Raw genomic sequence first — 27,630 nt, 5'->3', positions numbered from 1 at the left:
GATATACAAACTCAGTGACAGACATCTGAAGATTTGTTTTCCAGCAATCTTGAAGATGTCGAACGACAGTGCCTGCTACTTTGATGGACTCGACGACAGCACTGGAAAAGAAAACCCATCAGGGAAAAAGGTTCCATATGGAATGCCTGATGTAAGATCGATGTGTTTGTTGTTCGTGTAATGCTAAATTGAAAATAGACTTTGATGTGAAACGTTATTTCTATTATATAAATTGATCGTTGATACTATCCATAAAATACAAAATTTATTGGGTGGACATTGACTTTGACATTGCTCTTACAGATGCTGGCAATCGATTATTCGATAATTTCATTTTCTATTCACTCTCACTACTAGTGGACCGACTCAACGTCGTCATCATAATCATAATCATCACAAGCAGCATTGTAGCCATTTTCGCCCTATTTTCTCCAGCTTGGTCTTTATCTACAAGTCATCAATGTCATCAATATCATCAATGTATCACGAACACAAATAGCCCCTCCTCTTGCTCGTTGTCATCGTCATCATCATGACTTTTTTTTTTCTTTTCAAAAAATGTACCGTCTCTTTCCGCATAAAATATGCCCCCTCCCGCCTCATATATGTAAGAAGTGATTCACGTAGGAAAGAAACGCCATGACTAAGTTATTAACGTGCTAGACTCGTCACTGGACTGGTACTTGACTCCAATTGTTTATAAACTAAATAACCTCAAAACACCAAATCAATATATACCCTTGCAAAACAATTGTTTTCCTGCGCGGGAAGCCACAACAATGGATGCGGTTTAATTTCAGTTATTAAAAAATAAAGTATAGGAAACATATATCGTAATATAATGATTGACGTAAGAAATTACATATAGCCAGGAATATATAGCAAAAGCATCATACAACTATAGGAAAAATTCGTTCAGCCAAAATTAGAAAAATCCTTAGGGCGGAATATAAGAAGTAATATTTAATGAAGCGACATTCATAATCTTGCAGACTGGCCACTCCATAAAAGTAAGATATGATGAGCCATACATATTCAGTAATATATTGTGATCCTTTTGTCTTGAGTCGTTTAGTTACTCTTCAATATTTTTTCGTATATTTACATTTCTTTTTTGCAGATGTCAGATTATGACAACAATATGAAAGGAGCTGGATTTCAGATTCAACCAAAAGTACGTTGTATAATTTTATTGCGCATTTATTACTTCAGGTTATTTTGTCGCGTATTATTATATCAACAATGTTCTGTCTAGGTTTGATCTGGCTCTGAATTTTCACGAGGTTCGAAAGTAACATGCACATATAGTATATGATCGCAAAATCTACATTTATATCTTATCACATAACGTGATACCCCCACTTCACTGTTTTGTAAATATGTGTATATTTGTGAAAATAATATAAAGTATTTAGCAGCATTTCTGAATAAGACTATGACGGGTATGTGATTGCTAATTTCTATCCAGTTATTCCATAAGCATCTATAGCTGTTTCCTTCGACATTGTACCATCCTTCCGTAGGGTACAACAATGTAACCAGGTGCATTAGTGCGCTGGTCGACGAGAATTAAGCCATACGTAACATTTCCATATCTTCGTCAGGGGAAGAAGCAATTTACAATAACAAAAAAGACACTAAACACAAAACCCAAGATAAATTGCTGACTTCTACATGTTTGAATGGCGGGTAAAAGTACAAATATAGGATACAAAAATAGACGAAAGAAATAAGAAAAATGACAAACAATCTTATAGCAAGGGAACTTGTTATTTTTTATGCTGTCATCAACTCAACAAAATTGCTAGCAGCAGAGAGACTGAGCCCACCAACTATTTCGTCCAACAGGACCATCTATCGAAAACGTTTCTGATAGAAGGTCTTATTTCACAAAAATAACCCTTCTAGCCAGAAACTATGATGACTAAATCCTCTTTTCTGGATAGAAGGGTTATTTCGACAGCGATAACTCACTATAAAAAATGTTTCTTCACGTGGTGACGTCGACGACGACGTTGGCGGCTCAGTCTCTCTGCTGCTATCATGTAAAATATTTTAGGATTTCTGTTGTGAATTAAAAATTTAAGTTAACAATAATGGCCAACATCGGAGAAGCACATTCTGCTAGACTAGCTCGAGAGCGACTAGAAGCAATAAAAAAATTTCTTCCTGTTCGTGATAGTGTCAGAGAAAAATTACAAGCACGGCAGCAAGCACAAGTTGAATTTGCAACAGGTGCAGAAGAATTATTTAAACCCGTTACAACAGCTACTGAAAAGGCTGCGGTGGTCACAGAAAGAGCTTTACTAGGAGAACCTAAGGATGATATCAAAGAGGAGGAGGAACGAAGAAAGGGTATTCTTCCAACGCTAAAACAAACCGCTGAGCAAACTGAAAAGATTGCTAGAAGAACCAAACAAACAAAAAAGATTTTACGAGATCTTCCAACTGATATAGCTGTAGCTCAACCTCCGCCCGTCGGCAAAGAAATACTTGAAGGTATTGGGCAAATTCGTGCTGAACTCGCGTCCAAACCAATAAAGGAAAATATTGGACTGATTGCAAAATTTAGGGAGGGTTTTGCTGAAGATATTAGAAATACTCCAAGAGAAGAATTGCCCAGAAAAATATTAATTGGTATGTTTAATAAATCTAGTACCTTAAAACCCGGTTTTGAAAACGTGAATGATGATAATTTTATTAAATGGCTACATCGTATATATAAAAACAAAAAACAAGCCAGAGATGATGATTTAGAATACAGAGGTCTCCTTGAAGAAGTAAAAAGAGTTTATACCGAACAGTTAAAACAACTAGAATCCTCCCAGCAGAAACCTTCTTCATCTTTACAACAACAACGGCAGAGGATAATAGATACTGACCTGGTCCCGTTAAGTGAATATGAGGTTGCATCTGAACAAAGTCCACGTCGTCAAAAATCCGAGCCAACTAGGTCGCCGATAATTGGTTTAACAACATCTCCTGAATGTTTACCGCAAGATGTTTTAGCCCCAAGAATTGTAGGACAACAACCAAAAACTAGAAAGGGTTTAAATATTTGTCCTGATAATATCATCAATGATGTATCACGGCTAGAAGTTCTCATAGGAGGAAAACGAGCTGGAAATAACTCTCCGGAAATAATTAATGAAGCGGCTGATATCTGTCAGCGACTATTTCGCGGCGGCATCATGGATACTCACATCTATCGAGAACTTATTGATGAACTCGTCGATAGCGACTGAAGTCGCCGCGATTAGAGAAATAACTAATTAAATAAATGATAGTACACAATTCTCAACGTAGACCAGTCATGGTCAGAGTGATAAATTCACGACTACCCGTATACAGGATGACTTATGGAAACGGATTCGGCGATGTTGTTACGGGTTCATTTGCGGGAATGGCACCTAAAGCAATACCGATCGCAAAACAATTAGGCATGAAAGCCATTGATGTTATTAAAGATAAAGCTATTGGCGCTGCTGGTAGCTCTGCCGGTAAAGCATTCACGGCGATCAAGGGCAGACTAGCACGACTGATACGTAGAAAACCTCCACCGGTAAAATTACCAGCCACCGCAGACATGCCAGCGGATGTCAGTAAAGTAATAAACGAAGCTGCAAATCAAAAGCTAGCCGCGCTAGTCAACGAAATTCCTGAACAAATAAACACAAGTTTGGTCGCGGGAAGTGGTCTTCGTTTTAGACGATAACTTTTACAATAAAATGTACAAACATGAATCCGATCCAGCATTCGACATAGACGAACCGGTTCCTAAAAATGAATCAGTGCGTGATTATCAGTATTATTCGTATGACGCACGAGAACCAAACAGACGAGGACGAATTGAACTTCAGGTTCAGGATACCAGTAGATATTTCCTGCCTGCTGAAGCATTCATTGAGGTAGAAGGTGAAATTATAAGAGACAATGACACAGAATACGGACCTGATGTTAAAATCGGTTTTGTCAACAATGGAATTATGGCGCTGTTTAGTAGCGCTATTTATATGATTGATGGAAAAAATATCGAAGCGATTCAGAATGATGTCGATGTTGCTACAACAATAATTGGTTTAGCGAGATATTCTGATGATTATACAAGATCAGCTGGTCCATCAATGATGTTTGCCAAGGACACTTCTAATTTTCCTAACATTGATCAGTACAATATTAGACGACCAAGAAACTTTGCCGGTAACGCTGACGCTGATGTGACGCCGTTGGTTCATGGTGCTAATGCAGAATCTAATTTAGGTTTCGCTACACGCAGACAAATGCTAGTAGGTAATCGCAGAAATTTTTCTTGTGCGATTCCGCTGTCTCATATCTTTGGATTTTGCCGGGGGGTCAGAAAGGTAATTTTCGGAGCAAAACATACAGTCGTGCTTGTTAGAAAAGGCGGCGACAATGATGCGCTATGGCGACCTATAGGCGACCCTGGTCAGGTAAACATAACAAAACTATCACTGTGGATGCCGGTATTGTCCCCTGCAATTGCCCAAGAATAGCGACTGCTTTCTTTCATGGATCAAGGTGGCAAAACGCTGCTATCGTGGCTTACAACAACCACAGATAGTTTTCAAAGTACCGTCAATGGTACATTCACATGGCAGATAGCATCACAGCAGGGGGTTGCCACGCAGCGACATATTTTCATTGCTTTTCAGGATGTTAGACGAATAGGTGATCAAACACGTTCGCATATGATATTTGATCAACTTGGTATCACTGACGTTTCTCTGAAAATAAACGGGCATCAAGAACCAGCTGAAAATATACAATTAAATTTTGGTAATAATCATGTTGCACGTGCATATCAACGATTGACAAAGTATCTAGCGCGTGATCTAAATATCGACACTGGTTTGCAAATATCGCAATTGGATTTTATATCTAATTATCCAATCTATTACTTCTCGCTGGAGCATCTTGATCTAACCAGACAGTCTGTCGTTGATATTCACTTCAGGGCTACCGTAGATAGAAACGTAGCAGCTATTGCTAATTACAGAGCCGTCGCGGTCATACTTTCCGATAAAGCAATGTTGCTTGAAGGTACTGGCGGTCGAATGAGAGTCATCGATGCCCCAGTGGAAAACTTGTAAACAATTAGATCAATATCGTATTAAATAAAATGTCATACAGTCATGTTAATGTCACACTGACTCCTGGTCAGGTGAAGAAATTACAATCGAAAAACGCGAGCACATGTGGCACATCAATGACACTAAAACACGATCAGCTAGCGGGCGGTCCAAACAAACTGTCATTGACTAAAACCCAACAAAAACATTTCAATAAAGCGAAACAAGCAACGACTGAAGTTCGACTTGATCTCTCTCCAGCCGCGGTCAAAGAGATGGTCAAAAAAACGGCGGAATACTTCCATTTCTTCCAATAATTTCCGCAGCACTAGCACCAGCAGCAGCCGCAGCAGCAAAGGCAGCCGCGTTAGGAGCTGTTGGAACCGCTGCTGGAATGGCACTAAAGAAAGCCACCGGGAAAGGATACAAAAAAAGGGATCCGGTCTAAGACTTCCAGGAACTCCGGCGTCATGGTACCCAAAAAAGTTTTAAGTGTTTTGAAAAACGCTAGCGTTTTCACACCGATGTCCAATTTTGATTTGCTTGATGCTGTTAAACAATTACGTATAAAGAATTTCAGAGGTGTATTTATGCGAGATGAATTACCAGCACGACCGGCGAGCACAGAAACCGGTATTATTAATCTCGACAACAAGGAAGGTCCTGGAACTCACTGGGTTGCTTACACGATCGATCCATGTCCAATTATCTATTTCGATTCGTACGGGCTAGCACCGCCAGTTGAGTTTTTCAGGTACGTCCAAAGATTTTCCAACATTCCAGTTTGGCAGTCAACGTTACCAACACAAACACTGATTGATCCTCCGATATGCGGTCGTGAAGTATTAAATGTTCTTGATGCGATCTCGAAATCAGCGAGTCCTCCGCATAAAGTCGTGCATGAATACACCACAGATGTGATTTCCAAATTTAAACAATCCCATAATTGATAATAGTTGATATTTACGGAAGATCAAGCAGAACCAAGGAAAAAAAAGAAGATATTGATTTATCAGCGTATGCGACCAAAGATGAAATTGATAATCTTTTAACGTTAACCGGGATAGACCCAGATGAGGTTGTTATTTTTCAGGACAGGCACGGCAAACTAAAAACCAGTAACATTAAGTGGAATGACATAATTCGCAGGGTTATTGGAGCTACCACGGACAACATCGTTGTATTCATTGACAGCGGCAGAATCAGAGATTCGTCGATATCAATTGCAGCTCTCCGAGATGATATGCAAAAACTTGCACTAGCCCGTGTAGCGAAGACCGGTGATACAATTACAGGTGAACTCAGCATGAACGGTAACAAAATAACTGTGTTAGCGGATCCGGAAGGCCCCGAAGATGCCACCAACAAAAAATATGTAGACACCATTGACGGTAAACTAGCCACGTTGCGGGCAGAGTATGATGTTCACGTGGGCTCGTTTACAAGACTTCGAAGAAACTTCGCAAAGGCTGATGAGTCCATTGATAAGTTCTTTGGGGCTCCTCCAGTCATCGACGTAAAACTTTCTGAAATCAAGACCGACATCGACACGATCAAACAAACACAGCAAAACATCGTAGCGGGGATTCCTGAGATCGTTAACAAAACCAGTCTGATTAAAGTCCCCACTGGAGTTACTCCCGGGCATATCACCAACATCGTATTCACGGTATCATCGGGATTCGCAACATGGTCCCGACAAAATAATACTATCAAATACACAGCAACAGCCACTGGCGTGTACAGGTTGTCTGTGTTTTCCGCCGCTAAATTTGAAATCTTCACAACATATGCCTGGAGACATTCCACCAACAGGTTTTCCGGGGTTGTAACTGTAATATTAAACAGCGGAACCGAAGAAATATTTATACTTGAAGCCGCAGACAAGAAATTAACTGCAACATCCTATTGGTGGTGTTTGGAATTCGTCGCAGAAACACCTCAATTGGTTACGTTGTGATTTAGTCACAACGTAAATAATAATAAAAATGAAATCAGCATCAACGACAACATTAGATGCTCAGCAATACCGATATGATCAGGTACGCGAATGGCAGTCAACGTTGAAAAACACCATTGACAAATGCGCAACGAAGATAAAAAAATACAAACGGCGTGTAACTGTGCTAGACACAATAGTGTATTCGGTATCCGCGGTAGTTGCATCCACGGGTGTGCTATTGTCTGCGTTAACTCCGGTAACGACCGCAATCGCGATCACAATCACAATTTCAGCATTAACGACGATCGCAGGAGTTGCTAATATAATTGCAAAAAAAAATATCCTCGTGCGCGATAACAAAATTACACGAGTATGAGCGGCTAAACAGCGCGGCCAACAGCGCCTACTCGAAATTGTCCTCGTTGATATCATCCAGCCTTGACGATACAACAAGATCAGATTCCGAATTCACGTTGATGTCCAGCATATACAACGATTACGAGCGTGCAAAGAATGTTAATTTGAAAACGATGAAGATAAATAATGACGGAGATACTTCAAGAGATAGCCGCAAATACAACTCCGGTAAGGACCACAATGATATCAATATCTTCGACGCAACCTGAATTCGATATTAATTTTCCAACTGCTATTCCAGTCACCGAAATAGTACTGACACAATTACGAGTATATCACAGTTGGCCCAATATCAGGTCGACATCATTTCACGGACAGTTGCCAGATAATTCATTTGTATTTTCATATCAGAATAGCGCTGATGGCACACCAGATTGGAATACTATTACACTTCCCACTGGGAGTTATCAGATAGAAGAAATCAACAAAGAAATACAGCGTCAAATAAAACGTGTCACCGGAAAAGAATAAAAAATATCAATCACTGCACACGAACCAACGCTGTCCACGATCATCGAAATCTCAACACCGGGTTACGCCGTTGATATCTATAACAGTTCAATCAGAACAGTATTAGGATGGCCTGAAAATCCACCACCGACACCACCGACACCACCAACACCAACGAAGTCTGATTATATCACCGATAAACAATCATATCACGGACTTACACCGCAATACAAACAACATCTTGATGATCTAAAAAAAAACAACGTCGATTGGCTTGGCCCCCAACCCCCTGGAGATGACAGAGATCTTATGTGGTATTTTACCCTCCCAGAACTTAACGGTGAGCCGCGGTTGCGGGAGGGATTTAGTGTTCGTATAAGCGGAATTACTGAATATTTTAAAATTGTTAATGTGTTTCACCGAGCGCAACTGGCGCATCTACGACAACGCTTCCAAGAACATCTTTCCGATGTGACAGGTTCACGTGAAGAAATTATTAAACGAATTGAGATATTAAATCAGATTGCCCACGATATAGAACATTATAACCAGCTAATGATTCAGTCAATAATTGGCAATAAACCCAGCGATAAACAAAAATTTCTGAATAGGTTCTCGCTGACCGAAGCTGAACTACCGAATTTTAAATTTCCAGGATACGTCCCCCCGGCCACGCTACGAAAACACGTCACTGATATCGTCGATGAATACTTCCCGGATATTCTTGACCAGTACAAGCGAATATTGCCACCGCCAACTATCTTAGCACACAATAATTCCACAGTGAGCGATGGCCGGCATATTTCTCCAGGCGTAGTAAATATCACTGATGTCGTCGCGGTCAATCTTGTATGTGACGTAATCGATGGCAGCTACAGCGTAACCACGACAATATCAAATCAAGCCCAGCAAGGGTTTATACTATACTCATTTACTCCTAGAGAACCACCTGGATGTTTGATTGTGCAAGAACCAATCAATCATGTATTTCTGCGGTGTCATAACCCTACGCCTACAAGGATACATTTTAAAGTCACTGACCAGCAGGGTAGAGTTTTGGACCTGCGTGGGGAGACGGTTAGTATTAATTTGCTGGTAAAGTCGTAAAAAATCGAAGATTTTTTCAAGGACTTTCAATTAGCGATATCATTATCATAATAATGTCCAAAAAATCTTCGAATTACCAGAAGTGTGATGATGATGATGAAATGAAAATGTCTCCGACATTTCCACTGACAGTTCTGACATTTCCATGGAAACACAGCGTGATTGTGAATCACAGCGTGATTCTGACAGTGATTTTGTTGTCAGTGATGAAGATGTCTCTGACAGTGATTTCGCTGACAGTGACAGTGAACACAAAGTGATTCAGAATCACAAAGTGATTCCGATGATAGCCCGGTTGGTGTTTCCAACGACATCACCATCAGCGACAGCACTGTCGTAATAAATTATATTAAATGAACGCGAAAATAATAGTATGTATCAACACGTGAAATGTTTAATACACAACAAAAGCGCGCTTGAAGAATTCATCCGAAAAATATTTACCGGAAATCATTTCCCGGGCGTTGTTAAAATAATCATCGATAAGTACGGCAATGATGATTTTTTACTGACAAATTTTCAGCTGAAGCAACTCCCCGAAAACAATATCACGATGATTACTTCTGACGCAGACCAAATCCTCAATGTTGCTCACTCGTGCATTTCACGGGATCATCTTGATAAAATACTGCAGTAGAAATATCTTCGATATTTCCATCCTTTAGGATTTTTAAAAATATCGAAGACATTTCCATCCTTTAAAAATATTTTACTTTATATATATTTTTTTACCACAGACCAGCGTCGTAGATTCATGGGAGTATTTGCTAGTAGCAATCAGTGAAATCGGACAGTTGCATAATTTACACAGTAAAAGAAAAATATTACTTTTTTTTACTTTCGATTTCACTTCTAGGTACCCGATTTCACTTCCTTGACGAAGTCAAGGAAGTAATGCAATCAAGGCGAGGTATTTACTTCGTCATCTGTGACGAAGCTATCATTGCTTTCACCCTTGACTTCGTCCTTGATGAAATCAGCGGACATACAATGCTTTAATTTTCTGACCCGATTGTTAATTATCTTTTTAGTTTCATACTCGGCTGCCAGTGCCAGCCTGATCTTTTCGATTGCACGAGACAGTGGAACAAATTCATTTATTTGTGTCTCCGCTAAGCTGGCCAGCGATTTATACAAATTATTTTGAATCATCTTTATGAATCGATATTGAGCAGGAAGAATATAACGCCCTGCGCGCTTTGCTTCGTATAATGATTCAAAATCTGACAGAATAGTTTCAACATTTAGTAATATTTTAAATCCTTGTGTTTCTAATTTTTTAATAGCATCAATCACATTATTGATATTTTCTTGATTCATATTTATATATATTTTTATATCTTTAAATATTTAAATATTTAAAATAGAAAAACATCACATCTCCTTTGAGTCTCTAGGGTGTCTTATGACATCCTACCAAACTCAGGAGGGGGCGGAAACACTACCCCCGATTGAGCTCCTAAACTGCCAAATAACAGTCTAGAAAGCCCAGAGGGTGTGTTTGCGAAACGACGAGACATTCCCCATTTGTGAACCTCCTAGCTTACCATTTGATATGCTAGCAAGGCTCATATGGGGACAACACATAACACATAACTTATCCTAGTACTTAATTCTAACTTATCCTAGGGACGGCACAAACATATAGTATTTACAATATTTACAATAGAAGCATATTTACAGCAGCAGTTGTATTTACAGCAGTAGAAGCTATTTACAGCAGTTGTATTTTACAATTGTATATATAACTTATCCTAGGACGGTACATAACTTAATTCTAACTTATCTTAAGACGGCACAAACATGTAACTTATTATAGGACGGTACAAACATATAGACAACACAGACAGATGCGGGGTTATAATTCTACATCCAACGAAGTTGCACCCCTACCCCCCAAAATCAATCCCGTTTGGGGCAAAAGATCACCCTTGACGGGTGATAACGGAGAAAGTTGTGCAACTTCGTTGGGGTTCGACCCCCCAACTATTATAAAAACCCTATAAATCGGGCCCGTCGACAGTATGTCCGTAACGAGGATTCGAACATGACATTTGATAGCGCCGGGGCGAAAGTCAAACGCGTTACCATTGTGCCACTTTCCAATCTGATAATACAGGGTTTAAAAAATATCATATACTGATCTACCTGTGAAATTTATACAGGCAGTTATTTACTTCCTTGTGCAGAAAATCGTCTGCTAGCACCTGTAAAGTGTTATAGCGCGCTGTTGACAAAGTCAGGGTAATAACGGGAAAATAATTGTATCATTGACTTTCACACAGTCGCTGCAGAGTTATCTCCGTTTGGAAAATTCTCGGATTACAGTAAATTACCTAACAATAACGAAATATAATTTTCTGATTATTATACCTTTTTGCCAGAGCCGATTTGGTAATATTTTCTGCAACTTTTTGTACTGAGGGCGCACAAATATCAAAATACTTGCCAGCTGCATATATCGATTGAAATATTATTTGTTCATTCGTACCTAAATTTATTGAAGCAACTGCCCTAGACTCTCCCCCCCCCAGTATTACCAGCCCTACAATTTTCACTCTGCGTCACAGCTCTCAGATTGGATAAATTATTATTAAGTTTCTGTCCATCAATGTGATCAATTACAAGACCTTTTTTGATCTCTCCGCGGAAACACTCGAACACGAACTTGTGGTTATAATAGTTTTTACCTCCAGCATTAAATCTCAGATAACCAGCATTAGTAACAACACAAACCGATATGACTACCGGGATATGATTTCCGTGAATATGATTGCCTGCTACCCAGGAAACTTTCTCGGGAACGGCGAGTGCCGCGAATACTTTGCGCGGTTTGGACATCCCACGAACTCGATGACACGAGTCGCCGTAAACGGCGTTTTACCCGACGCTGACCTGACAGGATTTGTTCGTGTGACTTCGTTTGAATTTGCTACGGGGCTTCATCCGATTTGTTATGTTTGGTTTGGCAGACACTTCGTCGAAAAGCGCTGGGTACCAATAGTGTTATTGCGATATATGCTTGACAGCGGCATACTAGTATCGTTGACTGTCAGTGAAGCAATCATATGTTATCGACCGCAGACCTCAGTTTGGTTGCCAACACCGGAGCGTGTCAGTGTAGATGAAGTTATCGGCGAGTATGCACGAGAGTGTCCAAATACCCCGATGGATGTCATTGTCAGTGAGGCTCCTAAAATTCTTAAGATCAAACTCAAAAACAGTGAAAGCACAGCGAAAGATCTTGAACGAAGAATAATCGGTAAATTTACTCAGAGTGCAGCATTTGATCATAAAATGCATCACTCGCGGTTGATTATCGATGAAGCTGAACTGGATTTTATAATCGCCGACGCGGTTGCCAGAGACATATTTTGTAACAGGGAGGATGTGTTCTTGTCCGACGGGAAAAAGTTGGGCACAATTGTAAGTTATATCGACGGAGAATCGCCTCAATACACACATTTGAGATCTTCAATGCTGGCTTATGTTTCTATAAATTTGTTATCGATGGTAAATCGATTTCCTGGTATGGCAGTTAGAGTTGCCACGGATTCATTTTACATCGACAAGAAATATTCAGAATCACTGACCGATATAATGAAATTCTGCGGCGGAGATGAACCTCAGATGCTGTTTTAGTTGTTAACGGTTCCGCATCTTTGTATCTACTGGCAACATCAACTATGGTTAACGCGTACTTGTATGTGCGTCTTCGGATAGTACCATGTGGCAGAAATAATATATCAGCCTGATGAACCTCATTTGGTACACTAACATCGAAATGCGCAAAGTGAATTTGTTTAGGACGCGGTAGATAAATTTGCCATATTGCCTGTCGGGATAACCAATTTTTGGCAGTAACCGCCGTAACTTTTGCTGCTTCAGCGAATTTGCTAATTGCCGCGTTACCTCTCCAGTATCCGCTTGGGGAATAATAAATCGACTCCATTATATACCAGTACCTAACGCTAATTTACCTTTCATTGCGGATTTTATCAACCAGGATGTTAACTTTTCTTTGAAAGATTTATCAGGGATGGCATTTAACGCGTGAATTAATTTCACGTCCGCGAGATGGCGCTGTTGCAAATCCTTGCTTCGGTAAGCTACGTCATGAGCATGGCACGCGCTATCAATAGCGTTTATCGGATACTCACCGGGTTTTGGTTGATCCTGAGCATCAAGTCTGATATCAAGTCGGGTTCCTGGACCACAGTAATTATATCCTGGAATATATTTTTCTCCTGGGTATTTAGCCCACGCAGCTCCTGGCAGCGCTGTTAACTTGGCTGCGATATCACCTCCTTTTTTTTAATAAATCTAAATTATTTTGTGCCACATCGTTCACACTTGCCTGTAAGCGCTTGTCGATTATTTTTTGTTGTAATTGTTGTTATATCCGTAGTTGGGGTACGTGCTCGGCATTTCACACAATATAAATCCATATTTATTTTATGATATATTAAATGGAAATCACTGACTTTTCCGCGACAAAGCGACGAGAGCCAATCAAACATAACTCAGTGCTACCAAATTCTATCCGAATGATTATCATAGGCCCATCTGGGTCGGGTAAGACACAGTTGTTACTTAATTTAATAATGAAGTGGATGAGGTGGGATAAATTATATTTGATAGCCCCGTCTGTGGACGATCAGCGATGTTATCAAGTCCTAAAAGATTTTAACGAAAGTGCAAAATCGATAAACGACGAAGATGATATTGATTTTATAACTGACATCGAAGAAGCTCCATCCGTCGACGACACTGATGGATCAATTAACAACTTAGTTGTGTACGATGATGTAATGTTGGATAAACAAAAAAATCCAGCCAGAATATTCTCCCGTGGTCGACACAAAAACACTGATGTCATTTAAGTGACTCAACGATATACACAAATTCCAAAAGTGATCAGAGACAATTGTAACATCCTTGCAGTGTTCAACGGAGTTGACGTACACACGTTACGAAATATTCATCAGACTTGGTGCAGCGGTGACATGGACCTCAATAGATTCAGAAATTTCTTCAGTCATGCACAGCGAAAACCACACTGGTTTGTAACAATAAATTTACATGATCCTAGGACACGATACCGAGTTGGGTTAGATACATTTTTTAACTAAAAATCCTAAAATATTTTACATGATAGCAGCAGAGAGACTGAGCCGCCAACGTCGTCGTCGACGTCACCACGTGAAGAAACATTTTTTATAGTAAGTTATCGCTGTCGAAATAACCTTTCTATCCAGAAAAGAGGATTTAGTCATCATAGTTTCTGGCTAGAAGGGTTATTTTTGTAAAATAAGACCTTCTATCAGAAACGTTTTGGATAGATGGTCCTGTTGGACGAAATAGTTGGTGGGCTCAGTCTCTCTGCTGCTTTGCTGCATACAAGCAGTCAAATAAACACTTAACGTGCATATCACATAGAGAAACAAACACTTTAGCCTATTTCATCACACATGTTATTTGGCCAGGCAAACTTGCTCTAGCCACTACATTGATAATAAATATATAGATTATCATGTTACGTCCTTGCACATGCATATCCTTCTATTGGTTTGTAGCATATATATATATATATATATATATATATATATATATATATATATATATATATATATATATATAATTCTTTTCATACACGTTTCACACATTCCAGCGAAAGCGTCCTCTTCCGATGCCACCATCACGTCCTCCTCCAAGGAAGAACTTCGCACAGCGGATTATGCCAAATTCAAATTCAAACTTCTGCAACCATTGTTGTGGTTATTCCAGGTTTATAGTTGCCACAATCCTTCTTGTTATGGCCTTGGTCTCTTTGTGTGTGGTCATCTATCTCGTGGTGATGTATCCAACACGTATGTATCTTTTGGTGTAAGACTTGTAGATAGAGCTTTTATATAGTCGGAATGATCAGTTATGTAGACTAATGCCAAGATAAATTTTTTATTAAAATTAATCGTGTACGTTTAGTACAGAAATCATCCCCATGAAGTCCAAGCGAATTGCGTATGAACCAAAATGTTGTCATAGACAATCCCATTCGTAACATAGCATCACTAAAATTCTAGGACAATAAGACCTTTGAATTTTATCACGTTTTAATTGCTATATAGTGCTCATAATGTTTGCAAGTGAAGTTGATTTATTTATATGAAATAGGCAAATTCTTGTAGAAGCTAGAGTAGATTCAAACATGTGTACCGACTGAAATATACTGCATGTACTGACTGTATAGAAAACTACATCGGAGGAAAATAACAAAATAAGAACAATATGGTGTTATTAAGTTATTAAGCGAAGTGGTTTAAGTTTTCCGATATTAAACACACACATAGGTATATTTTATAGACATATATACACATTATCTTTTGTAGTACCGGATAGATATAATAAACATTCAAAGGGTTAAACGCAAATTATCTTTTGTAGCACCGGAGCCTCCGTCATCCATCCCAACATTGGTGGTAGCCCTGTCCACTGCAAATGAGGCCCAAGGTGCGTTAAAGAATTATAAGCGCTCAAAAGTATATATATATATATATATATATATATATATATATATATATATATATATATATATATATATATATATATATATATATATATATATATATATATATATATATATATATATATATATATATATATATATATATCAGCAACTGAAATACGTTGCGCGAATCTTGAAGGATACATATAAAAAGATCAGTGACCTTTTTGATATATCAAAGCATTTAAGATTTGTAACCCGATTCGATGTCTTAACATGTTTGAGTCGCTTAAATAAACTCTACAATATTTCAAACAGTTCACGACAGAACAGTCTTTGCTGTAATAACTGTCATCTTACCAGCTTTACCTGTGAATTAAATTCTGAATTATATGAAGTGAAATTTTAAAAACATGCATCCTTTTCTTCATGATATTGACCACAAATTGATGCAAAACCAGAATGGAAGAATCCTTGAAACGTTCCATAAAGATACCGTCTCGGATATGATTTAGATTATGATGCTATTATTTTTTTAAAAATGAATTTTGTTTTCATTAGAAGATGAGATAACCAAGACACCAAACGTTGATGAATGTAAGTATGAGAAGCGCTTTCCATATAAAGGTACATCTAGATAATATATTTGTGACCGTTTATGAAATAAGTGTTATTTGCAAGGGTGAACATCGCAAGGCATGAAAGTAAACCGCGGACGACAATCCGTTGCTATTTTAGCACCCGTGGTTACCTCAACCAAATTTCATCTTCGTCATCAGTAAGGATACAAAATGATACGTCATTAACAACACAATGTTAAGATAAACTAAGGCATTGGTGGAAGTGTCCATTTTATCGATCGATAAATGGGCTGGTTGTGTAAGCGAAACTTTGAATGGCTCATTCAAACAGCATGAAAGTCATGAGAGGCCACACCTGAAGGACAATTTATATGCGCTAACACAGACTGGTTAATAAATTGGATATATATTCATGAAAAACGATTAAATATCAGCATATACAGCTTTTTAATGGAGATTGCCGTCATGTGGCTTCCATTCATAGTTTATTGCTTCTTAATATTGGATAATTAATATTAAATTTGTGTGTCTAATGACGTTTCTATTTAAAACTGAGCAAAGTCTCACGTTTTGGAATCTAACATTTTTATGTTTTCTCAGAATTTATATTGCTTTGCACGGGCTTGAGCAGAGTTGACAAAATTGAGAACAAAAGCGATATGCGTACATACGGTGCATTTCTGTCATGGGGAGAGCACGTATATTTTTCAAAATTACTAAAAATGCCAAAAATGTTCAATATACAAGGTTAGAAACGTCGCTTCGTTGATCAACACTGTATGTTAATTCATTCACCGCTGTCAAATGAGCATAATAAACCAGAGATTACAAAAGTTGCGCCGATTTGATAAATTTAAGCTCCGTCCATCTGTATCGAAATTTGAGGATAACTGAAGATTTATTGCATTTGCTCCAATACGGTTGGCTCACATTCAGTGCATTTTAAGTGATGGATCGCGTGATGCCAGATATTCCAACCGTAAGGTCCATAAAAAGGACTTGCTTACTGCTGTTGAACATTTGGTGGAGTGTCAAAGTCGTAATCAACGTGACGAGTTCTATATCCGCACTGGCACTATCCAGGTCGGCTGCCCTGGTGGGTAATTTGGAAATGCATTTAATCACACTTCCTCGGAAAAATGTGACCAATAAGGTTTTAACTAATCCTTAAAAGCCAAGCAAAGAAATACAAAACTCACATGCCATATTCTTCATTGAATAAAGCTTCTTTAGTATGTCTGAGTTAGTGTGAATACTATCTTTACAAACAGGCGATAATTTGATTTGTAAAGACAATTCTGCTAAGATTGGGCATAATAACAATTACGTAATTGTTCTAAATTAAGAATAAAATGTCACAATTTTGGACTAACCACCACAGATATTGATGGTTTCAAGGTTAATAAAAGTTAAAATGGTATTGCTAAATCATTTCATCATTCCGTTCTTCAAATATATACACATTTTGCTTATATTAAAAGAAATGGCAGTTCAGTCAGCGGTCATCCATGATTTGAAATGTAAACTCTGTTTGAAGCTAATTTCAAGCCATTTTAATTATGAAGATATTTATTAAAACTTTACACATTCTTTAGTAACATATTCTTCAGGAGATCATACCCTTTATAAAGTTCGTGGATACAATCAATTGAAATTTGAAAAATATGTAAGGGTTTAAGGAATCGTTTAGTAATATTGCTTTCTGAAACGATTTGCTTCTAATCACTAATCAAATATCTTACACAGATGAAGGTTATTGTCTCATTGTATTTAAAACAAAATAGCCATCAACAGATTGCCTTTGACCTAATGCATGTATCTGTTAACATAGATGCAGTTCCAAAAACGGTAATTCTGTGGTGTGTGTGTGTGTAATTTGGATTGTTAACGTAGGTTTAATTGTTTTTAGTCACTACGATGTCTGCAGTGTGGCAGTTTTTTCTAGCTCTGATGCATCATGCCGCAGACATGTATCATGATATTCCACCCAGTCACATTATAATGACAGGGCTACCAGTCTTAGCGCTAATATTGTAATGCTGGGCTCTTAGCGAGGCAGCTGTTAGTACCATACCATTTGGTATGACTCGATCGGGGTTCGAACCCGCGATCTCCCTCACCCGAGGCGGAGGCTCTAACCAATAGGCCACCGGTTCGGTTGGTAACTTTTAATCATTTGACATGCTTTCTTCGTACACAACATTTTAATGTCTGAACCCTGGCACTAACTTTGAGTTCAGAGCTCATTTTCCTTCATAAAATGGAAGAACGAACATTATGAGTGTAGGTAACCTGTTAAATTTCAAACAAAAGTCACTGACAGGGACAGAGAAACTATTTGCCAACCTGTGTTTTAAGAGGACTATTCAAGAGCAACTTTCTGTGTGTGTGAGCGTTTATATGTGTGTGTGTGTATACATCTTTTCTAAACGTTGCAAGTGTAATGCCAGAAGAGTTCATCCCGCATGTGTTTGTTTCTTGAGTTATGTTGCTGGAGCTGCTCTTGTTTAGACTAGTATACCTATGAAGCGTGATGACATTTGGATCCATGTAAGCTGAATTATTACTTTCTAACTCACATTGCAATTTCGTTGCAAATGATTTTGACCAATGACCCAAAATAAAACCGCCATTTCGGATGTGTTATGCACATATCCAGTTGATGAAATTTGGGTGCTGAAAGCTTGGGAATGTTGTCTTATCATGTTTTGTCAAAACCGTTAATTTTAGCTTCAATGACGTCATTATAAACGGTAAGCTGGCTCTAGCAAAGTGTTGTTTGCTGATTGAGTTTGATAAAACATTAACCCAAGGAAGCATGAAGAAAAGTCCAGAGTAAACTAAAAATTCTTGCTGCAGTATGCACCGTGTATTAGACGGTCGGTCAGACAAAGGTATATCTTGCACATCAGAGGGGAGATAGTTGGTGGTGGGGGTCGGTAAAGATACAAATGAGTGAAACTGAACCAGACGACAGTGACCAAAGGTGCGCGATCTTTACCAATGTGACCCTTCTTGTCTTTGATGATAAATATGTGAAAAAGTTAACTCATTATCATCAAAATTTGTTAAAATGTAATTAAAACCTCTATTTAATAACAGTTCAGTTCAGTTATTCGAAAAGTATGTTAAAAATTCTTCAAATATGTTAATACATTTTACATAATTACAAGGTTGCAAAGAAAAAAAGAAAAAGTTGAAATCTAACACTTTGCATTCTAGCTCCCTGTCCATGTGAAGTTGACTACGAAGTTAATTCTCCTAGAGATTTTGTGTGTGAGCTTAAAGTTAAAGGAAATACGACAGTAATTGTCAGCAAGACGAGTGGTGAAAACGCACGGCACATCTTAAGCATGACAGGTATACGCATCCCTGACGATGTTCAGGTAACAGGTCGCTTCTCGGCTACGTGGAAACCGGATGGAACCCTGGTGACTCGTATACATTTCCCGCAGGTGCGATGCAGTGATGAAGGCAACTATACTATGTCAGTGATGTCGCAAGCAGGAACTAAAGATTATTATTTCCATATCAAAGTAATAGGTAATAATATTTCAATGTCATGGGTATGGGTACCAATGAATGTAAATGCTTTTGTGTTCATGTAGATTTGATATACATTGATTTTGCAACAAACCACCTTTCCCAATTGTAGCTTACGACTATGACGAACATACATTTGAAAACCCGATTTTGTTCTACTACATGTAAGATGATCATCCTCCCTGCTAAATCTATGTTATTATTTATTATATTATTATTTATTCGCTGCCCGTATCCTGGCAGACGCTTTTCTTTTGTTTCATTTGTCGCAAAGCAGTTAAGTAAGTTATATACTGACTCTCATTCCAGTCGAAAATGTTCCCAATACTGTTGCATGAACATTCTAATTAAAAGCACCCATAAGTCTGCGGTGAATGTGGGGTGGTATGAGATGTGCGTATGCTGGGGGAGGGGTTTTGTAAGTGCCGGGGGGGGACACACGTGTTCTTTTCCTATGATGCAATATATTTGAATAGTTTAGAGTCCATACAATGCTGTCTTTAGATCGTACGTTGTGAATGTCTGTCGCATCATGCCACGAAAAGTTCATGACCTCTACAATATTTAATTATATGAAATAATTTGAAAATAGAACAGAATAAATACTCGTTCAAGAAACAACTGCTAACAATTAAAAACGAAACAAAATTCACCCTGAATAAACAGTCTTCTCCCTCCGAAACCCCAACGAAAAGAAAAACAATCCCCAACAAACTATTCACACATGTTCCCAATGAACAGTACAGTACGTGGCTTGAAAATATCAATAAAACTTTTAACAGTTGTAATATCTGATAATCTATTACCATCATGTGGACAAAGGTATGTCCTTATGTTCAAACTGGTTTAATAAAGTATAACATTTGACAGGCTATGATTGCAAAAGAATTAAAACATTATAGATATAACCGCTTATTACCTGAATATATTTTAATCGAAATATGGTATTATATATGATATACATTTCTGATTTCAATTAAAAGACTACTGGTGCACACACACGACTTTCATTTATATTATAAATTTAACTTTCACGAAGCGATCTGTATAGGTATTATGTCATATACCTCATTATTAATGAATATAATAACTGCAGAACATCGATTTTTTTATCGCTGGAGACAAAACTCTTCTTGCTGATTTCGCGCTCGGTAATTTCCAGAAGACAAAGCGGAAGTGACGCAGTTTAGGGAACACAGCATTCCAATCTTCATTGTAGTTACGTTAAACAAGTGGAGCCGTGTGTGAAAAAAATGGTAAAAATTTGTATTGTTGAAGGTTATAGCAATACAATACGAGATGGAGTGAGTTTGCAATCAGTTCCTACTAATTATGTTTCAAGGAAACAATGGATTAAGCAAATTCGAATGACAATTAAAGACTGGACTGAGCCGACTATTGACAAGCGAGATAGTCAAGTTGTCTGTAGTGACCACCTTAGAGAAGACGATTGCTATCCCACCTCGAAACTGAAACATTTGGGATTAAGACCATTAGACGACTCCTGCCAAATGCAGTTCCAAGTGTGTTTTCTCACCAAATAACCCATAGTACATGCACACAAGATCAGCAAAAATCAAGAGTTACGGCAGGCCTAAAAACACGTAACCCGAAAGGAGCTTTCAAAAGCGACAGCGAGCAAGGGTAAAAGGTTTATTGATTTTAGCATGCTACATTATTTGTTGTCAACCCTACACTCTTGCCACAACTATACCTAGCTTACGAGCGATTAATGCGAGAGGGGGGTTTTAGTGGGAGGGTGTTTGCAAATCGTGATAGGTCCACCCTCAATCTCACCTGCTTTATCATGATGAGTGTGTGTGTTTGTGTGTGTGCAATGAGGCAAAGCCTAAATCAAAGGGGTATATATATATATATATATATATATATATATATATATATATATATATATATATATATATATATATATATATATAATGTGTATGGAAAGTGTATTGAATGTGTTTAATTGTAAAGACTAATTAGTTATGAAGCTCTGGGAGCAAATTACCTTCCTTGTTTAGATATACACAATTTTATCAGTTGATCCTGGTCTAGGCCGGATTCACACCCACAACCCATTGATTGCAAATGTGAATAGTAATATTTGTTCTATGTGGAAAGTATAATATTATTATTATTATTATTATTATTATTATTATTATTATTATTATTATTCACACCGTGTACAGAATCATATAAGGTAATATAAGACGAATGTAGCCTTTAATATTTTTTTGATGTAAACTTCTAATTCTGCTCTATTTATTTGGATCTTTTTGTTATGTGTTGAAAGAGATTTTTCTGAACCAGCATCCATAAAATAATGTACAAGAGAGAACCCAAAATACACCAATCACACACTCAACAGTAGATGGTGCGACATATCCTGGTGTGCATATTGATGTCATCAAGAACTTTCCATGCATTTCCAGTGTTCAAATGGTTGGTATAGCTTCATATGATTTCATATGACTTCATATATGATATCATACTAGTAAAGCAATAAAGATATGCCATTATTTATTTCGTAAAAGCTCTGCAATGTGTTGGTTATATGTCTAACATTATGATCAGCCATAGATTCTATAAGTAACGAAAGAGGTTTGATGCATTTGTTATTTATTGTTCAAGCATACATAAAATTTAAAGTATGACCACCTTATATAATGCAAAGGTATTCACTAGAATTTGCCAAACACATTTTTCTTGTATTGCTTTTGTTTCAGGGACTAGGCACACCATCATGCAGTATTGCCGTTGAATGTCAGACTGACAGGATGCTTAAGAGATCCAAGAGAATTCAAGCATTAGTGAGAGGAAACAAATTGACTTTGGTAATAATAATAATACATATATAATTAGTTCCATGAATGAATGTACAATCCACTACGAGAAAGTTCAGCTCATCAAGTTTAGTAATGTCTTTCATTCATGCCTACTGTTGTAATACAATGATGTAAAGTGACTCAATGTTATAATCCCACCATTAAAATGAACAAGCGAATGACACGGGTAACATTTTATTAACTAAGTTCAGTATGATCGTGCAAGCTATTGTCTCAGTATATCAAGCATTTGTCCACGTTTTGTTACTGAGCAATAATACACTGTCATTGATAAGAATTCATCAGAATCACCCATCTGTTTGAAAACTACTATAATTAGTATACACATGTATATTTTGCATTTCACAGGTTGTCAGGTAAATGTCCGGTATGTACAGAGAAGGAGCAAAGTCATTCAGTGTTCTTTAGACATCCCCACAGATAATGAAATGGAGAACACAATAGACAGTTTGAACCGGACACATACCCTGATACTGATTTTCATGATATTGATGATGAGTGTTCCATGATAAGGGAGTCCGATGATTCAAGCTACAAACCAGATGAGAGTGACCCAATGGATTCCAGCTTCAACTTAAATACCTCTGGAAAAGGGTGATGTAAATTGCATGACTTCAGCATGTATCAAATCATTACTGAGTTGATGGTGCTATCAAATTCTTAATATTACTATTCAATCAAAACAAAGTCCTGGATTTTAATCAAAATAAAGTTGGTGCAGATTTATAGTTGTAACACATATTCAAAATCATATAAACAAACAAAATAATTATATATTCAAACACTAGCTATGTTTGTTAAGATGAATTTAACATTTATTCCTATTTAAATGTTTTGTTATCAAACTTTTTAGCATGCATGTGGGCAGTGGATGAAACGCTTCTTTCTTAAATGATGGTGGGAAACATTTCTTCTTTCGGAATATGTTGAAGAGTTGATGGCAGCACTGGACGAAATGGCCAGGAAAACAGTCATTTAATAGTTACTACTATTTTTATGCAGCTAATCATTGAGGCTAGACAAGTCGACGGCTGTCCAGGCTCTCACATCACGATTTGCAAGACAACTACAAGTACTTGAAACCTGTGTGGTTACCACCTTCACTTGGGAACTTCTGCCCGAATGCATCTACTGCACAGGATGCCAAAGCAACTCGGATTTCACGGCCAAGATATCCCCAGCACCAACTTACCAGCTGTTTGTGTGCAGTGTATCTATTGTGACTGAAAATAGAATATGCAACATATTTTAGACTTGAATAAAGTTATATTATATCATATTTTCTGGTTTTAACTTATTTATTTCAAGTTTTTTTAGTCAAGACCTTTAGCATAAAATTAGACTTTATTATGACCAATGGGAAGAAGCTAAATGAATCTAAAGTGAATAGGAACATACAAAAATATGCTTTAAATGTCATAGTGCAGAGTCTGTTCAAGAAATGAAATTACCCAGTTTTTCATGATAATTGCCAGTATAACAAACAAATGATGCTAGCAAGGTTTATTCTTGAAAGGTTTGGGTGAAAACTCCTCATAAGAAATATTATGAATTTATAGTGACTTTGTTTTATGTTTATGTGTATACAGCAATCACTTTTCCCTAAAGGGACCTGACATTGGCCTAATAACTATTGTGAGAACATTTTGCTTATAATTGTTTACGTACTCTGACAGAATTTCCAGAAAGCGTGGTTTGACAAACGATTATTCTTTAGTCACAGTGCATACTTGTATTTGCTACGCAAATATTTATATTGCCCTCTGATATGCTGATATATATATATATATATATATATATATATATATATATATATATATATATATATATATATATATATATGCGATTATTCGACATTTTTAAAAGTATCAGTACTTGTCTTAATAGTGACGAAATGTAAAGAATATTAAAGTAAACATCTCGTTGTCCTGAAGCCCGTGCCATAAACATACTAAAAGTATGGATACTGAACATGAGATTGAGATCAATTATGTTTTTATCCCAAAAATAGATTTCCCAGAGTACCCATTAATCAGTATGCCAAAAGGATTGATTGGAAACAGAAGCAGTGAGTTGGAATGTCATGCAAGCACTGGTTGCCAGAAGGTGGACATGACAATAGAAGTCAAAGACCCCAATGGACATATGTACCAGCCTTGGCGTAGTACTCCAACAAAACAAGATAGAGAAAATGGTGGTATTTGGCAAACAAAGTCTACACTGAACTTTTCAATCGAAGAAGTCAATCATATTCTCGCCAATAGGACGTTCCGGTGCTTATACTCCATAGGTGTGAAGAAGTATATATCAACACCCTTATTAATGAAGCTTGTTCCAGGTAATGCCTGTTTGTAATTGTTACCAAATAGATCACTGTAGCTATTGTGAATCCATATGTAGGAATAATACAATTATTTCTCCTAACAAATTGAAAGAAAATCCTTGAAGTAACTGTATGTATGACTGACCAATTCGGTAAAAAAATGACCGTCATTTATTCTCCAATTTAATTGAGAGATGATTACTTCCTTCTAATATTTTGATTTATATAAGTGCTGCTAGTGAAGCCCCCCCAACAACACCCCCTAAAGAACCCAACAATAACAGAAAAGAGAGTTTTGATGATAATAATTTTTTCATATTTTACGGTGCATCGTATTACAAAGACATGTCATTTTCAATGCCTGATAGAATTTGAATTTCGTTTAACACACGTGTTATGCAGGTAAACATATTTAAAAATCTGGAAATCACCTAGAAACCAAAATATGCTGTAAAATTAGGAATTTCTTATTTTCTATGCAAATATTCTGTATCCAAGGTCGATATAATTAAGTTAGGGTTCTTGTTGTTAAATTCAATTAGATTTTACTATATTTGCAGCTGGTTATTGCAATAACAAAAGCATTGGGTGCAGCTATCCACATCCCTGTGACTGTAATAAGTTCATCACGTGCACCTCATTCCCCGAGGAGAAGACCTGCGGATTAGGTCTGTATTTCCAGAAGACGATCGACTGTTATGGATCCTGTGTTTGGACAAACCAGGCAAACTGCAACATGGGGCGATAAAACCATGAGCTTGTAGGCAGGAATGTGTGCATGTTTTTGTTACACTTGCATGGGTTAGTAATAAATGACATGTCTAGATTAAGTCTAGAGGTGTATATGACAATGGGTGAGAACAGTTGAATTCTACTGAGAGTGGAAAATACACAATGGACGCTCATTACACAGACATAAATTGTTTGTTCATAATTCTTACATTTAATTTTGCATCTTTCTGACTTTTTTCATTGTTTACGTTTGGTTTGACATCGCTTCCTTATGGAAACAGAATAATAAACGCCATCAGAGATCAACGTTTGATAAAGTATTTAACGATTATGAGTGTGTATATGTATGTTAAATTTCGTGCGAAACACCAATAAGTCATGAACTGACACTTTTCGTATGATTGAATTTCTGCTGAATGTTGATCTGATTGTGAATATAATGCTAGACAAATTATACTTTGATGCAACTATGATGTTTTAGTTACAGAACGGACGAGTCATCAACAATTCCTCGCATGACACAAAATTAAAGGAATATAAACATAAATAAATTAGCATGTGTGCGGTGTTAGTTTCGTGGGATAACATTTTATGCTGATTTCTACATTTATGTGACAGTCGCCATCCGATTTAGCGAAGACTAATTATACTTCATAGCCTGACATATAATTGTACAGTACATAAATAAATTGTTATGTGTCTGTGTGAGTTCTTTAAAAAGAAAAGATATGTTCAAAGTAATGTCTTAAGTTATTTTATTTCAATGACATTTTACTTCAGTTCAGTCAATTGTATTGTGATTGATTAGTTATCCGTAGAAAATGCTTTTTGAGTTTACCGTTTAAGATATATAAGATTATTTATTTTCAATGTATCGTTCTTCGTTATGTGTTAATGTAAATAACACTAGTTGTGATTTGCAAACACCCTTCTACTAAAAATGTGAAAAAGGACTTTTAGTAATGACATTTGCAGGGAATCATTTTGGTACTTCAAGGTTTCTAAAGTATATGCTGAAATTGAATGATACAAATAAATGGTGTTGATTGTACTTTAGCTTAAGGTGCAATCAAAATATTGAATAAACTAACTACATCTCTGCATTTGTACGAGGATTCTACAAATTATGTTCAGTTGGTATATTTGATGTACTTCTGACATTGTATATGAAATTTATTTCGGTCAATGTAAAGGACAATTGACCTTTGTTTTGTGTAACACTGGTATCGGTAAGAAGATATTCCTTTAAATAGAGCTGGATATGTAAAACAATAAAACAAAAAGATAAATTGTTTATAAAGAACACAGCATAATTAAACGCGGAAACCTCGAAAACAACAAATCTTTTATCGAAAATTGAAACTTATGTTTTGCATACGTTTAGGCATTAACTCCGGAAAACACACCATGGTCAACATTTCTTAAAATAATTATTTTCGAATGAGATTATAACGCCTCTCGGCAGCGTCCATTGAAGTTTTAAAATAGTTTCATGGTAATTATATAAAGTGAGATAAATTCGAAGTGTGCCCTCACTTTACAGTCGCTGTGACTACATCAAAATCGTAACATTACAAACGTATCCTTTCAGGAGAAAGCCAACATCATGCTATTGCTAGTTTGGATATTAATTAGATGATATATTTTCTCAAATATAATCATGCCAGTATATATATATATATATATATATATATATATATATATATATATATATATATATATATATATATATATATATATATATATGCTAATACTGTCTTGTAGAATAATCAAATATACTACATTATCAAGTCAAGATGTTTAAGAAGGTACAAAACGGCTTCAGCAAATTATGTGCTCTTTTTTATCCTGTATATTCTGTGTGATTTATTTCCTCGAGTTTTTCATTCCTGTTTTTCGGCATGTTACAACATTTTGAAAACAGCCGTTTTAAGTTGTTTAAACTATTAAATTCTTTGATCATTCCCTGAGTTTCACAGTATCATGTTTTGTCGAATTTAGATAAACTTCAACGTAGATTATACACCAGTTATGGAATATTACATCATACATAATAGCGGAATATTTTAGCCAATATTTACTTTTAAACTA

General features: G+C 36.9%; 1 protein-coding gene across 1 annotated transcript; it reads left to right on the top strand.

Moving 5' to 3' along the window:
- On the top strand, positions 1-27,164 carry LOC149799812 (uncharacterized). Its single transcript, XM_089957129.1, has 8 exons — positions 1-151; positions 1,121-1,174; positions 14,678-14,876; positions 15,451-15,516; positions 16,073-16,108; positions 19,315-19,635; positions 24,496-24,822; positions 25,368-27,164. The coding sequence occupies exons 1-8, from the start codon at positions 56-58 to the stop codon at positions 25,553-25,555; spliced, it is 1,287 nt and encodes a 428-aa protein (XP_089813255.1). The 5' UTR covers positions 1-55; the 3' UTR covers positions 25,556-27,164.
- The last annotated feature ends 466 nt before the right edge of the window (positions 27,165-27,630 follow it).

This window comes from Sinohyriopsis cumingii, chromosome 5, assembly GCF_028554795.1.
Source record: "Sinohyriopsis cumingii isolate HCF-2022 chromosome 5, ASM2855479v2, whole genome shotgun sequence".
In the NCBI taxonomy this organism is placed as follows: Eukaryota; Metazoa; Mollusca; class Bivalvia; order Unionida; family Unionidae; genus Sinohyriopsis; species Sinohyriopsis cumingii.
The sequence above is the reverse complement of the archived record's forward strand: the minus strand, read 5'-3'. Positions and strand labels throughout refer to the sequence as shown.